The 14,690-nt window shown below is 42.1% G+C and overlaps 1 protein-coding gene across 3 annotated transcripts in view; it reads right to left on the minus strand.

The window, feature by feature from the left end:
• Positions 1-14,690, minus strand: part of SLC4A5 (solute carrier family 4 member 5) — a 161,716-nt gene that overhangs the window by 126,856 nt on the left and 20,170 nt on the right. For 2 of the 3 annotated variants that reach the window (XM_029604158.1, XM_029604159.1), the window contains one exon: positions 10,764-10,893. In XM_029604158.1, coding sequence (XP_029460018.1) covers positions 10,764-10,893 — 130 coding nt within the window. Of the gene's footprint in view, positions 1-10,763; positions 10,894-14,690 lie in introns of those variants that run through there. The other variant, XM_029604160.1, reaches the window with a different exon arrangement.

Raw genomic sequence — 14,690 nt, forward strand, 5'->3', positions numbered from 1 at the left:
GCAGCATGGTCTCTGCTATTCGCTGTCTATTTTCATTTCTGGGGTCTCAAGTTTTGAGACCTGGGCAAGAAAAGGAGACAAAGTACCTTTACCCATTTGTTGGCCATGATCTTTAGAAATTATTTGTGGAGAGGAGGAAGTTTTTTCTTTTCAGAACAATTTTATTTTTGTTTAACTAAGTGCCCAAGTGTTCAATAAGAAGACTGAAGAAGAAAAAGAGTTAAACAGGTGCCACCAGTGCGATGGATGAGGAGATAAAGAACTGCAGGAGAGATAGGAGAACTGGGATTTTTCCATGGAAGATAATCTAAATTGACTAAAGAACTACCCCTTATTACCCCTTATCAATTGGAAGAGAGTAAATTAACTGTGCATTGATTGAAAGGGAGAAAGACTGCAATTATAAAGTGAAATTGTCTTTACCATCATGAGAACATTTATTTAAAAAAAAGTCACTAATTTATTGATGTCTTGAAGCTGTGCATATGCTTTTAAAGTTTCCAGACGCTGTACATGCATTTCACCTTTAAATCAGTAAAAGTTCAAGTGAGAAACCATAACAGCTTCCAATGTATTCATTACTTCAATTGCCACCAAGAGATCATTAGTGCTGTTTACCATTTACTTTTATGATCAATTAAGAATGAAGCAATGCACAGGGCCTAGAAGTTAATCTTCCCCTGCTCAGGGAATTCTGGACTGATTTTGAGGTCTGGTTCCTGGGGCCCTAGCCAAGATTCTCAGCCCAGGGGTTACATGCTGCTATTCCACATATTCCTACATTTTCCAGCAATTACCTGTAAGTCTTTATACTTCAAAAATAAACCGGCTATATATTTTTATATAAGAACATAAGAACATGCCATACTGGGTCAGACCGAGGGTCCATCAAGCCCAGCATCCTGTTTCCAACAGTGGCCAATCCAGGTTACAAGTACCTGGCAAGTACCCCAAAATTAAATAGATCCCATGCTACTAATGCCAATAATAGCATTTAAATTCAGGACTGTTACAAGGGGTGAGAAAAAGGGGCAGTTGTCCCAGGATGTAAGGTCCCTTGGGGGTAGAAAAATGACTAAAATGCAAGCATGGTCCAGCAGCAGATGAAGAGCTGGGAAGGATGAAATGTTGCTCCACTCCTACCATCAAGATTGGAGGGAAGGAAAGAATGGGAAACTATGATACCAGGGTACAAATTCTATTGAAATGACAGGATGGATCAAATTGGTGGAGGCGTGACACTCTATATTAAAGAGTACACTGAGTCAAACAGGATAAAAGTTCTGCAGGAAACAAAATGCAATGTTCAATCTTTATGGAGAGAAATTCCAGGTGAAAAGGGAAATAAAATAGCAGTGGGGCTCTATTACCAATACCATCCACCTGGCCAGAATGAACACACAGACAATGAAATGCTAAAAGAAATTAGGGAAGCTAACTTAGGGGTAGATTTTAATATATGCGCGCACACATGGATGTGCTGATTTTATAATGTGCGTGCTGGCGCATGCATGTTATACAATTGGCGGACTGCGTGCCCATGCGTGCTGGATTTTGTAATCCATGCGCGCAAGGGGGGTAGAATTATGCAAAATCTGCATGGCGACGCATCCCGGCCTTCCCCAGTTCCCTCCCAGTCCGCTCCAATTAAGGAGCGGACTGGGTGGGAACTTCCCTACCCCCTACCTTTACCTCCCTTCCCCTCTCATCCCTGCCCCCTATCCCTATCCTAGCTAATCCCATTTTTTTAAAATTTACATTTTGCTCCTCAACAGGAGCAGTAGCAAGTAGCATACGCTGGCACAGCGGCAAATGGCTGCTGTACTGGCGCCTCCAGCCCGCCCCTCCCCACCCCCCAGCACTTCGGTGCATTATGGGGGTTACACATGTCGCCGGGCCCCTTTGAAGATGCACGCATCGCGCGCAAGGCCCAGCCTCGCGTGTATGCCTGGTATTTTATGCGCGTGGGGGATTTAAAATTTGGCAGATAATTAGCAGCACAGTAATAACAGGTGATTTCAATTACCCCAGTATTGACTGGCTGAATGTTACATTAGGACATGCTAGAGATTAAATAAATGGCTGCTTCATGGAGCAGCTGGTACAACAACCAACAAGAGGGTAAACTATTTTAGACTTAGTCCTTCGTGGAACACAGGATTTGGAGTGAGAAGTAAAACTGTTGGAGCCATTTGGCAACAATGATCATTACCTGATCAAATTTGACTTAACTGAGGAGGGACACTAAAGAAATCTACTGTGACAGCATTTAACTTTTTAAAAGGTGACTATTATAAAATGAGGAAAATAGGAAAAAACTGAAAGGAGCAGCGGCAAAGATTAAGAGTTTACATAAGGCATGAATGTTGTTTAAAAATACCATCTTGGAAGCCCAGACCAGATGTATTCCACACATTAGAAAAGGTGGCAGGAAGGTTAAATGAATACCAGCATGGTTTAAAGGAGGCTATAATAGAACATATTTCAAGAAATGGAAAAGGGATCCAAATGGAGAAAACAGGAAACAGCATAAGCACTGACAAGTTAGATACAATGCATTGATAAGGAAGGCAAAGAGAGAATTTGAAAAGCAGCTTGCTGTGGAAACAAAAAATCATAATGATAAAAACTATTTCAGGTACATTTGAAGTACAAAACCTGCAAAGTAGTCAGTTGGACCATTAGATGATCAAGGGGTAAATGGGGCACTTAGGGATGACAAAGTCATAGAAGAGACACTAAATGAATTCTTTGCTTCATTCTTCACAGAGGAAGATGTAAGAGAGATACCCATGCCAGAAACGATATTCAGAGGTGATGATTCAACAGAATTGAAGCAATTCTCAGTGCACCTGGAAGATGAAAAAGACCAAATTGACAAACAAAACAGTAGCAAATCACCTGTGTCAGATGGCATACATCCCAGAGTGCTGAAAGAACTGAAAAATGAAATTGAGGACCTGCTATTAGCAATTTGTAAACTATTATTAAAGTTGTCTATGGTTCGGGGGTGGGGGGGGTAAGATGGCCGCCGCATGAGCAGGCAGGACGAGAGGCTCCTATCCTGAGATACTTGAAAATTAACTTTCCTTAAAACAACATGCTGCATATGTGAATGAAGAGAAGAGGCATGGGGGTGGCTTGCGGGAATGATGGCTACTACCTGGAGATAAATATCCTTATTCAATAAACATACACACGGTTAATGCGACACCAACATTGCTCTATGCTTCAACGGCAAGAAGAAATGTGGAAAAAAGGATTTGCATCCACAAAAAAGCAGGGGAGTAAGCTTGCTTATTATGGCGGTTACTACCCAGAATCAATTAAGCCTGATACTTCACTTGGAATACATATCCAGCGCAGCTCACTGCTTCAACGGCAGGGGGAATGAAGAAAAGAGGATTTATATTCAGACAACAACCAATAAGGACTGAATTGCACAGGCTGGGTAAACAAGCGTGGGAGTAGCTTGCTTTTTACGGCGGTTACTACCCCTAAACAATTAGCAAGTTACTTCACTTAGATGCAGCACCAGCACTGCTATCTATATTGAGGGTGGGGTGGAAGGGAAATAGAACCAAAAAGTTACTTATAAGGGCCAAGAGTAACAGCTAAGTATGAAAAAAATAAGTGCGAAAGCTTGCTGGGCAGACTGGATGGGTCGTTTGGTCTTCTTCTGCCGTCATTTCTATGTTTCTATACAAAACGTAAGGCTAAGGTGAGGGAGGCTACCAGTTCCTCACCTGTACCTGAATGTTTTCAGCTGAAGATTGTGTCCTTTTTTGCTGCCCCAACAGAGAAAACGCCGGTGGAGGGGGCCGCTACAGCTTTCGGCACGGGGCGGGTGTCGGTGCTGTTGGCCGAAGAAATCACATTGATTCCCGGCGCACTGAGTACCCCCTCTTCCCCTTTATCTCCTGATGCAGTGGATATTGTGGCGAGTCCACAAGGAGAGAAATTACTGATTTTAGTGGATACTAAATCTGTGAGTGTTGCAGCGACGCGGGTGGGGACTGGGCCTATGGCCGGGCCTGATCTTGGAGCTACACCTCGAGAAAGTTCTGCAACGGAAGAAATGATCATCAAAGGGATTTCGATGGGGAGTGCAACATGACATTGTATGAAAATATTTCATGGAGGTAAAGTTTGGATTTACCCAGATATATCAAGGATTACTCAGGAAAAGAGAAAGAAATTTCTAAATATGAGACCCGAAGTAGTAGCCAGAGGGGCCAGATTTAACAAGATACCCTTGTAAATATTTGGTTAATTATCAGCAGGGGCATGGAGGATAGGAGGGGCTCCCAAGCTTCCTTCACACCTGCTGCTCCTGCCCCCGGCCTATCTGCCTGTGGCCCAGGCAGTGCCACTTAACAGCATCTGCCCCATAGAGGTGGGCACACAGAAGTTTACAGGGCCAGTAAAGACCTTTACAGACAGATTTGATTTTATGGGCAATCCATAAATTTACCGCTGGTTGCCAACCCTGGCGGTGACCCTCCCCAGGTTCGTTTGAGCAGTCCCCTACATCATGCAACCTCTTCCATTCCTTCTTCCTTCCAGCACCCACTAGTACTAGGTGAGCTCTTGGGTGCCATTGCCTCCTTAGTTCCCAGCTCAGTGGATGTGTCTCCTCTATATTACGACCTGAGATTTAATGCCTGACGATGCACTGAATATGCAGACTTCATGTTTTAAAAGCACCTCTTAGGAATGCTTTGGAAATGGGAGGGAGGGAGGGGGGATAAGCTTGTTATAATAAAAACGAATTCCATGCATACTTAAAACAAAAAATGACTGCACATGAAAGCAGAGACTAGGGAGACACAAATGGAACCTATCTTTCTTGTACCAGGAAGAGAAGCTTATTGCCACTGGCTTACAGTTATTACACTTCCTGACTCCTGGAGAAAAAAATGAGAGATGTTACTTGCCAGAGGAAATGGCACTATTGGAGTTTGCAGCAAGATGCAGATGCATGTTGTCCTTTTGTCTGATCAAAAGCAATATGAATTTGCCAGAGGACGGTCGTGTCCAATGAATCTGATTGATTGTTGTGACTGGGTGACTAGAGAATTAGGTCGAGGGCGACACTTGATGTGATTTACCTGCCTTTCGGCAAGCTTTTACTACGGTGCCACATAGGAGGCTCATGAATAAAAAGAGCAGCTAGAGCAGCAGGCTGCCAACCAGGGAGACGAGGGTTCAAATCCTGCTGACACTCCTTGTGACTTTGGGCAACTCACGTCACCCTCTGTTGCCTCAGGTACAAATACAGGGCCTGATTTACTAAGGCTTTTCTCCCATTCTGTGTCTATGGGGAAAATGATTAGTAAATGAGGCCCTTGCATTATAAGTCCTCTGGAGAAAACAAATTTTCTCCAATTTGTTTCAAATATGTTACTAACTACATAGAATGTCCTTTGTTCTTCTATTATCTGAAAGAGTAAAAAACCGATTCACATTTACCCATTCTAGACCTCTCATGATTTTAAACACCTCTATCATATCCCCCCTCAGCTGTCTCTTCTCCAAGCTGAACAGCCCTAACCTCTTTAGCCTTTCCTCATAGGGGAGCTGTTCCATTCCCTTTATCATTTTGGTTGCCCTTCTCTGTTCCTTCTCTATCGCAACTATATCTTTTTTGAGATGTGGCGACCAGAACTGCACACAATACTCAAGGTGCGGTTTCACCATGGAGTGATACAGAGGCAATATGACGTTTTCCGTTTTATTCACCATTCCCTTCCTAATAATTCCTAACATTCTGTTTGCTTTTGGAACTGCCACAGCACACTGAACTGATGATTTCAAGGTATTATCCACTATGATGTCTAGCTCTTTTTCCAGGGTGGTAGCTCTAATATGGAACCTAACATTATTTAATTACAGCAAGAATTAATTTTCCTTATATGCATCACCTTGCACTTGTCCACATTAAATTCCATCTACTATTTGGATGCCCAATTGTCCAGTCTCGCAAGGTCCTCCTGCAATTTATCACAATACACTTATGATTTAACTACTCTGAATACTTTTGTGTCATCTGCAAATTTGATCACCTCACTTGTCGTATTCCTTTCCAGATCATTTATAAATATATTCATAAGCACAGGTCCAAGTACAGATCCCTGAGGCACTCCACTGCCCACCCTCCTCCACTGAGAAAATTGTCCATTTAATCCTACTCTCTGTTTCCTGTCTTTTAATCAGTTTGCAATCCATGAAAGGACATTGCCTCCTATCCCATGACTTTTAGTTTCTTAGAGGCCTCTCATGGGGGACTTTGTCAAATGCCTTCTGAAAATCCAAATACACTATATCTACCGGTTTACCTTTATCTACATGTTTATTAACCCTTTCAAAAAATGTAGCAGGCAAGACTTCCTTTGGGTAAATCCATGCCGGCTGTGTCCCATTAAAACATGTCTATCTATATGTTCTGTGATTTTGTTCCTGGATTTCCCCTGGAGCCCTTTTTAAATATTGGGGTTTCATTGCCACCCTCCAGTCTTCAGGTACAATGGATGATTTTAATGACAGGCTACAAATTTTTACTAATTCATCTGAAATTTCATTTTTGAGTTATTTCAAATCCCTGGCGTTTATAATATCTGGTCCAGGTGATTTGCTACTCTTTAGTTTGTCAATCTGGCCTACTACATCTTCCAGGTTCACTGTTATTTGGTTCAGTTCATATGACTCATCACCCCTGAAAACCATCTCTGGAACTGGTATCTCCCCAACATCCTCATTAGTAAACACAGAAGCAAATAATTAATTTAGCCTTTCTGCAATGGCCTTATCTTCCCTAAGAGCCCCTTTAACCCCTTGGTTATCTAACGGTCCAACCGACTCCTTCACAGGGTTCTTGCTTCAGACATATTTTTTAACGTTTTTATTACGAGTTTTTGCCTTTACAGCTAACTTCATTTCAAATTCTCTCTTAGCTTGTCTTATCTATATTTTATATTTAACTTGACAATGCTTATGCTTTTTCCTATTTTCTTCAGATGGCTCCTTCTTCCAGTTTTTAAAGGAAATTTTTTTTTTTGGCTAAAATAGCCTCTTTTACCTTGCCTTTTAATCATGCCAGTAATAGTTTGGCCTTCCTTCCACCTTTCTTAACTCATAGAATACATCTGGACTGCGCTTCTAAATGATATTTTTAAACAATGTCCATGCTGGTTGTACACTCTTAACCTTTGGAGCTTAAACTTTCAGTTTTTTTCTATTTTCCTCATTTTATCAAAGTTTCCCTTTTGAAAGTTTAGTGTTAGAAGTATAGATTTACATATTGTCCCCCTTCCAGTCATTAGTTCAAATTTGATCATGTTATGGTCAGTCTTGCAAGAGGTCCCACCACCGGTATCTCTGACACTAAATCCTGCATTCCACTAAGAATTAGATCTAAAATAGCTCCCTCTCTCGTCGGTTCCTGAACCAGGCTCTCCATGAAGCAGTGGCTTATTCCATCTAGGAACTTTCTCCCTCTAGCAAGTCCTGATGTTACACTTACCCAGTAAATATTGGGGTAATTGAAATCTCCAAATCAAACCAAATGGGAACTACAAATCAATTTATAAATGTAGCCTAAATGAAGGTGTCAGCAAGCCTGACGTTGTTTCAACCAAAACCAACCTGTCTTCTCAATCATTCACCTTCAAACTTTAATGCACTACACTTTTTAAAGATTTTTTTAGAATTTTTCAAAAATATTTTTTCTTAAAAATTAGATGTAAACCACAGTCCAGAAATTATATTCCAAAACAAACTGGCTGGTGCACACAGATTACTTCTGCTCCAGAGGAGCAATAAGTAATAGAAGAAAAAAAAGTAAGTAGATAGGAAGGAGTTAGAGGTTGGGGAGGAGAGGGGAAGAGGGAGGAAGGTTAGGTAGGGGGTTAGGGAATTTCCTTCCTAGTCAGCTTCTTAATTGGAGTGGACTGGGAGGAAACTAAGGGAGGCCCGATTGTGTTGCTTCATGTATTTAGGGAAAAATCACCCCCTCCCCCGCATGTGCCACCTGCACATGCATGTGCAGATTTTAAAATTCATGCGTGCATGTGCGTGCAGCCATTAGATTTTTTAACATGTGCGCGCCGACACGTGCATGTTATAAAATTGGCGCGCTGTTTTTAAAATCGACCCCTTAGTCTCTTGTACGATTTTTATCCTGTTGGACTCTACGCCATCCCAGACATAAAGTGTGACCCTCCCTCCCCACCAATTTGATCCTCTCTATCATTGCGATATAATTTATACCCTGGTATAGCACTGTCCCATTGGTTATCTTCCTTCCACTAGGTCTCTGAGATGTCAATTAAATGTATCTCATCTTTCACTGCTATACCCTCTAACTCTCCCATCCTGCTTCTTAGACTTCTGGCATTGGCATACAGACATTTCAAAGTGTGTTTCCTATTTGTATTAATAATCTGCTTTTCAGTTAACAGGAATAATTTGGAATCCTTTAGCTCAGGTGGGTCCATCAAGCCCAGGATGCTGGGCTTGATGGACCCTTGGTCTGACCCAGCATGGCAATTTCTTATGTTCTTATGTTCTTTACTTATAGACACATGGATACTTTTGCTTTTATTGGAACCTCTCTGTTGGGATGCCCTAACAATCCTGTTTCATTAGTATCCTTCGAAGATACCACCCTCTGAACTATGCATTACTGAGTGACTGTCGGCTTTCCCCTTTGTTCTAGTTTAAAAGCTGCTCTATCTCCTTTTTAAAGGTTAGCGCCAAGAGCCTAGTTTCACCTGCTTAAGGTGGAGCCTATCTCTTCAGAAAAGACTCCCCCTTCCCCAAAAGATTGCCCACTTCCTTACAAAACTGAATCCCTCTTCCCTGTACCATCGTCTCATCCATGCATTGAGACTCTGGAGCTCTGCCTGCCTCTGGGGACCTGCGGGTGGAACAGAAAGCATTCCAGAAAATGCTACCCTGGAGGTTCTGGATTTCAGTTTTCTATATAAAAGCCTAATTTTAGATTCCAGAACCTCCCTTCCATATTTTCCTATGTCGTTGGTGCCCACATGTACCACGACAGCTGGTTCCTTCCCAGTACTGTCTAAAATCCTATCTAGGTGATGTGTGAGATCCATCACATTCGTACCAGGCAGGCAAGTTACCAGGCCATCCTCATGTCCACCAGCCACCCAGCTATCTACATTCCTAATAATCAAATCAACAACTATGACGGCCGACCTAACCCTTTCCTCCTGGGCAGTAGCCTTGGGAGACTTGTCCTCGGTGCGAGAGTACAACGCATCACCTAGAGAGCAGGTCCTTGCTACAGGATCATTTCCTGCTGCACCAGATTGATGCCCTCTGATGAGGAGACCTTCCTGATCCAAGGCAGCACCAGGGCTGCCAGAGTAGAGTTGGGACTTGGCTACTATGTCCCTGAAGGTCTCCTCTATATACCTCTCTGTCTGCCTCAGCATTTCCAGGTCTGCCATTCTAGCCTCCAGAGATTGGACTCGTTCTCTGAGAGTCAGGAGCAGGTCGCATCTGAATGAAATTCACCTTGACCTACTAATGAAAAGGCGTGAGCTAACACTAAATAAAAGAAATAACATAAAAAATAAAATAAGAGAAGGGAGCCTGATCAGGAAGCCAGTGAAGTTCATTTCTAGAACTCCTTCAGACACAGATTTATGAAGTCAATTGCTGAACAAGTGCCGGGAAGAAAAAAAATTCCTTGTGGATTTTAGATTTGCACCAGTTAATCTCATAATGCATTAAAGGAAGCCTTGCTGCTATGTCTTTAATACTTTGATTAAAGTTTAATGTTTGCAATAGTAAGGCACATTAACCATTCAGATTGCATCTAGAAGGCTCCTGCCTGCATTTCCTTAAATAAAAGAATGAAGACATCTTGTAGAAGAGGTCCAGGTCTCCTTTTCCATCTCCCCCTCCCGGTTATTTATTTATTTGATTCATCATTCACCCTGTCCTTACTATAATGTGCAGGGTAGGTCACAATAAAAACATAAAACAGTGCATACATAAAACCAAATGTAATGCATACAACAATAGACTGTCCATACCAAGCAGTAAGCAGAGCAAACCTACTCTGGCAACAGTAAAAATATCAGCTAAACTCATAGGTCCCCAAAGTGTCCCCTGCTTTAATCCACAACAAAAATGCAATTTTTCAATGACTTTCAAACAAGCATCAAATCAGCTGATAAACACATCACTGTGAAAGTTTATTCTACCTGCTAGAACTACGTATTTCAAGAAATGATTGCACACCATAGACAGATTGAGCCTTAATAAAGATAATTTCCATGCACAGAGAATAATCTTTATTGAATAAAGCCCACAGTTGGTTAGGTAGAAAGAAAATTGGTCCACTGACTATAACTTTCTTCTAGTGGCTTCGCCCTTCAGTACCCAGGGGAATATAAACTCCCTTTTGCCCCCTCCCACTGTGTCTCTGTAGCCCATTAGCAGTCATTACCGATCTGAAATGGGGAGAATCAGCTTAGGTTCCTGCATTAGCCTTTCCCCTAAAGTCTAACTAAACCCTCCTCCAATGCCAAGTAAGCCCCTTCTTTTTCTGCCAAAAGCTTACCTAACTGACATGTGAAACGATCTGCTGTTATAACCATGACAACCTCCGCCAGCAAAACATTCCATAAGCTCATTGCTGTTTAAGTAATGAATTGGGAGCTGATCCTGGTGGAAGGTCCAAAGATGGTTCTACAAATTCTGCCCACATGTTCTCTCTCTCTCTCTCTTACCGGGAAGACTCCTTCCATTCCAGTTCCTCTCCGTCATGCTGCAGGGTGTCCATTTCGGTGAACAGGGTTGGAGTTGGCATGTCATCCTCCTCCCCAAGGATGTACCTTAAGCGCTCGGCTGCAGGAGACACTGAAACAGGAGGTGACAGAGGTCACTAAGAGAGAAATATTGTGCTTTTTGTCCTCCATATGCAGTAATTTGGCCTTTTTGAGTAATATATCACATTTGCTATATTCCTTGTGCACATGGTTCTTTCCAGTCACATAATACTGAGCTGGTAAAATGTTAAAGAATGCCCTGGAGGGGTTTGACTAACTTCTTACCAGTTGTAAATCCTAGTTTGATTTTGAAAATGATTGTGCAGCATCAATCGAGGTCTTCCAATAGAAAACAAAGTTAGCAACGGTCGATACGCCATGTGTTAACTGAGAGATTAGTTATCTTGAGCTTTCAGAATAACTTTTGTTAATGTTACTGAACGTCTGGGCCTGCCCTGAGAACAATGAACTGTGGTCAGGGCTTGCACTGTGGGCCCCCCCCCCCACCCCCAGTGCTATAGGGGTCATCAGGTTAAACATGACATTGCTGTTTATTGAATTGTGATAATATAAGTTATGTTTTCAATGCCAGGTAAAACTATTTCCATTGAATTACCACAAAAATGAAATTTTCTTTTTCAACAAGAAAAGACTCCTTACTTCCTCCCCCTCCCCCTCCCCCCTTAAGAGCTGACACAATTATTTTCCAATTATTAGTCTATTGGGGGTTTTTTTTGGCCTGCATGCATGCAAGGTTGTATGGTACCTCCATATCTCCAGGGTTTATAGAGATAGAACATCTAGTGCAAAAACACAGAATTATAAAACTCTTCTCTGTCCATCACAGAGATTGGATACGTCTGTTAGGGCAGTGGTCCCCAACCCTGTTCTGGCAGCCCACCAGCCAGTCGGGTTTTCAGGATATCCACAATGAATACGCAAGAGAGAAAATTTGCATGCACTGCCCCCACAACATGCAAATTTTCTCTCATGCATATTCATTGTGGATATCCCTGAAAACCCGACTGGTTGGTGGGCCCCCAGGACAGGGTAGGGGACCACTGTGTTAGGGGATGGGTGCAGGCGAACCAGACCTGGATGAACTTACAGGTGCAAACACTGTGAGGGTGATTTTCTAAGTCATTTACCTGGGTAAATTGACTATCTGAAAATTGCCATCCCACAGTAACTAAAAGTACATGCAGGGTTCCACAACCTATGTACTTCTAACCATATTTGGGGGAGGCAATGCCAGGGAGGTATATTGGGTGAGATCAGAAAATAATGCACTGTAGGCCAGACTGCATAAGGAGTTATAGTGGGGGGAGGGAAGGTTGCATATGAAGGCCAGATCAACACCATCCACTGGTATATCAAGGCTCATGGCTCCAGGAAGAAAACCACATTTGATTAGGTATCATCACAGAGGGTGGTTAGGACCTGGTGCATGTTCAAAACAGGGCTACCAGATGGTGCCATTTTCATCAGGGGCAAACTGAGTGGTTCGGATTTATCCCCATTCTTTTTTTTTTTTTTTTTTTTAGCGAAATTAGAACTACAAGTCCATAGATGCAACTGTAAAGATAAGAGAATCACCATGAAGATGAGATATAGCTCAATATAACCCTGCATTTTCAGTGTCTTCATCATTAACCTTTGGTGCTTGGAGTTGGGATTTTCAGCTTGAATAAATTCATTGGAACTTAATAGCACATCAAGATCTCAAACCTTGTGTTCCAAAGGTCTAATGTCAGAATTAGTTAATAATGGGCAGAAGAACCTAAGAGGTGCCATGCTGGGTTAAAGCAATGGTCCACTGAGCTCAGCATCCTGTCTCTGGTTCATTTGGAAGACATCCGCAGATCCTAATTGGGGGGGGGGGGGGGGGTTCGTCTCTTCTTTGTTGCTCATTCTCAGAAATAAGAAGTAGAGATTCCCACATCTATCTGGCTAATACTGAATTCATTTCCTTTTTTCTAAGAAATCACAAAGTTGCTCTCTTTAGTGAAAAGCTAGGTTGGGAGGTATGGACGAGTCCACTTTGGATAGTGTTTTCATGTGATATATTTAGACCAAGAACATCATTCACTGACTGCAGCTCTTGATCCGTGCCCTGAACATGCTCAGACAATGGGGAATTAATATGGCTGACGTTTTTTTCTGGGCTCTTCTTTCTCAGCTTTTTGTGTGTCAGTTATAGGGATCTAAGATATCACCTGTATAAGTCTCTTGGAAGTGTATATTTTGCACTGCATGGGGGAAGAGGGGACAAGAGGGTTGAAGGTAGGATTCAGTAACCCCACCAAAAAATACAATAATCCTCATAAATGTACAGCTTGTAATAAATAGAACAGCTAAAATGAAAGAGCACAATTCCTCTTTATTTACTAAATAAATATTTGCATGACCATGTGAACCACATTAGCATATCAGGCTGTTTCATTTGTTCCAAGAATAACTTCAGCTGAGGTATTTGCAGATCTGGGTTGTAGAAAAAATTATTTTCCTTCCTAAGGGAGAGATGCGTGTGTTACTATGTTTATCACAACAGTGGCATGACCAAGACATTTTCCTTTGCAGCTTCCCTGGTATTAGTATCCAAGAACATGCACTTGCATGGGTAAGCAAATGAAAATATAGAAACAGCTCTTTGGGAACCAAGATTGATTTATCTAAGATGGCATTCTTTGCCCACAACAATGGCCAACAGTGAACTGCCCATGTTCCAGCTGCCTCACCTTTCAGCCAAGAGATCTTAAAAGCATGCAAACAGAGGGATTTAGAGAAAATCCAGTAAGCTTCATTCAGAGAGAGCAGGTAGCAGGGAACAAACCCTCTTTTCACACGAACGTGCAAATTAACTAGAGTTGCTCAGCCAAACAAAGTGGAAGTCAAAGCCAGTCGGCCATTCCTCTTCTGGTACCCAGCCGGAGGGGGGAGGGGAGGGGTAACGTGCTTCTACTTTCCAAAGTGCAGCTCTAAACTGCACAAGTCCATGTTTTTACAATAATAATTAAAAAAAATACAGCAATTTATTATAAACCTCAGCAGGTTGGTTTTTCCCAAACAGATCACTTAGATAGGGTATAAGCATTCCATACCTGGACCTGTATATGATGTTATGAGGAGAGGGTGGAGAAGAGAAGAGTTCCATGAGCGAAGAGACTGAGAGGAACATGAAAAGGATGAGCCTGTAGCTATTTTTGAAAAAGATGGTTTCATACTGGATCATGAGAGAGACTAAGGCCAGCAAAGTCTCTCTGAGACTGGTTTCCCATTCGTGCAGGGTGTTGTTGCAAAGACAAGGTTTTGGGAGGCCATACTAACAATCCATATCTATGGCCTCAAGAGCAAAATACCTGAAATTTGATAAATTGTGCTGCTAAAGTAGAAAACTAACTTCTAACCTTATATCCCCCCTTCTGAGCTACATCAGATTCCTTAAGATTATATTCTTCTCAATTGCCATTTACACTGCTGTCTCAAATTCACTCTTACTTGGTAAGATACATTTGGTATAAGAATGGTTAAAAGTCAGTTTTGTCCCCCTGCAGCTGTTCAGGTTATTTCAATCATAAAAAAAAGGGTAGGCTCTGTCACTAAATCCATTCCTGTACCTTTCCAGCAAACTCTAATTGAGACCTGGCTTTAATATGTAGTTTATGGTTAAGAAATGTTCACAAAATCTTACTGTTCAGTTGGGAAAGAAAGTCTATTATACAGCTCTGATTTCAAGGTTGGTTGAGTAGCAGAGTTCCTCTTCCCTCTCCCCCTCCTCTCCTCAAATTAGAAGGGGCCAAAAAATTCTTAAATTGCGATGGGAGTGAGCATGGTTTTGTGATGTGTTCCTGCAGACCCATCCCCCTCCCCCCCCTCATTTTCATGGTG

Source organism: Rhinatrema bivittatum, chromosome 5, assembly GCF_901001135.1.
Source record: "Rhinatrema bivittatum chromosome 5, aRhiBiv1.1, whole genome shotgun sequence".
In the NCBI taxonomy this organism is placed as follows: Eukaryota; Metazoa; Chordata; class Amphibia; order Gymnophiona; family Rhinatrematidae; genus Rhinatrema; species Rhinatrema bivittatum.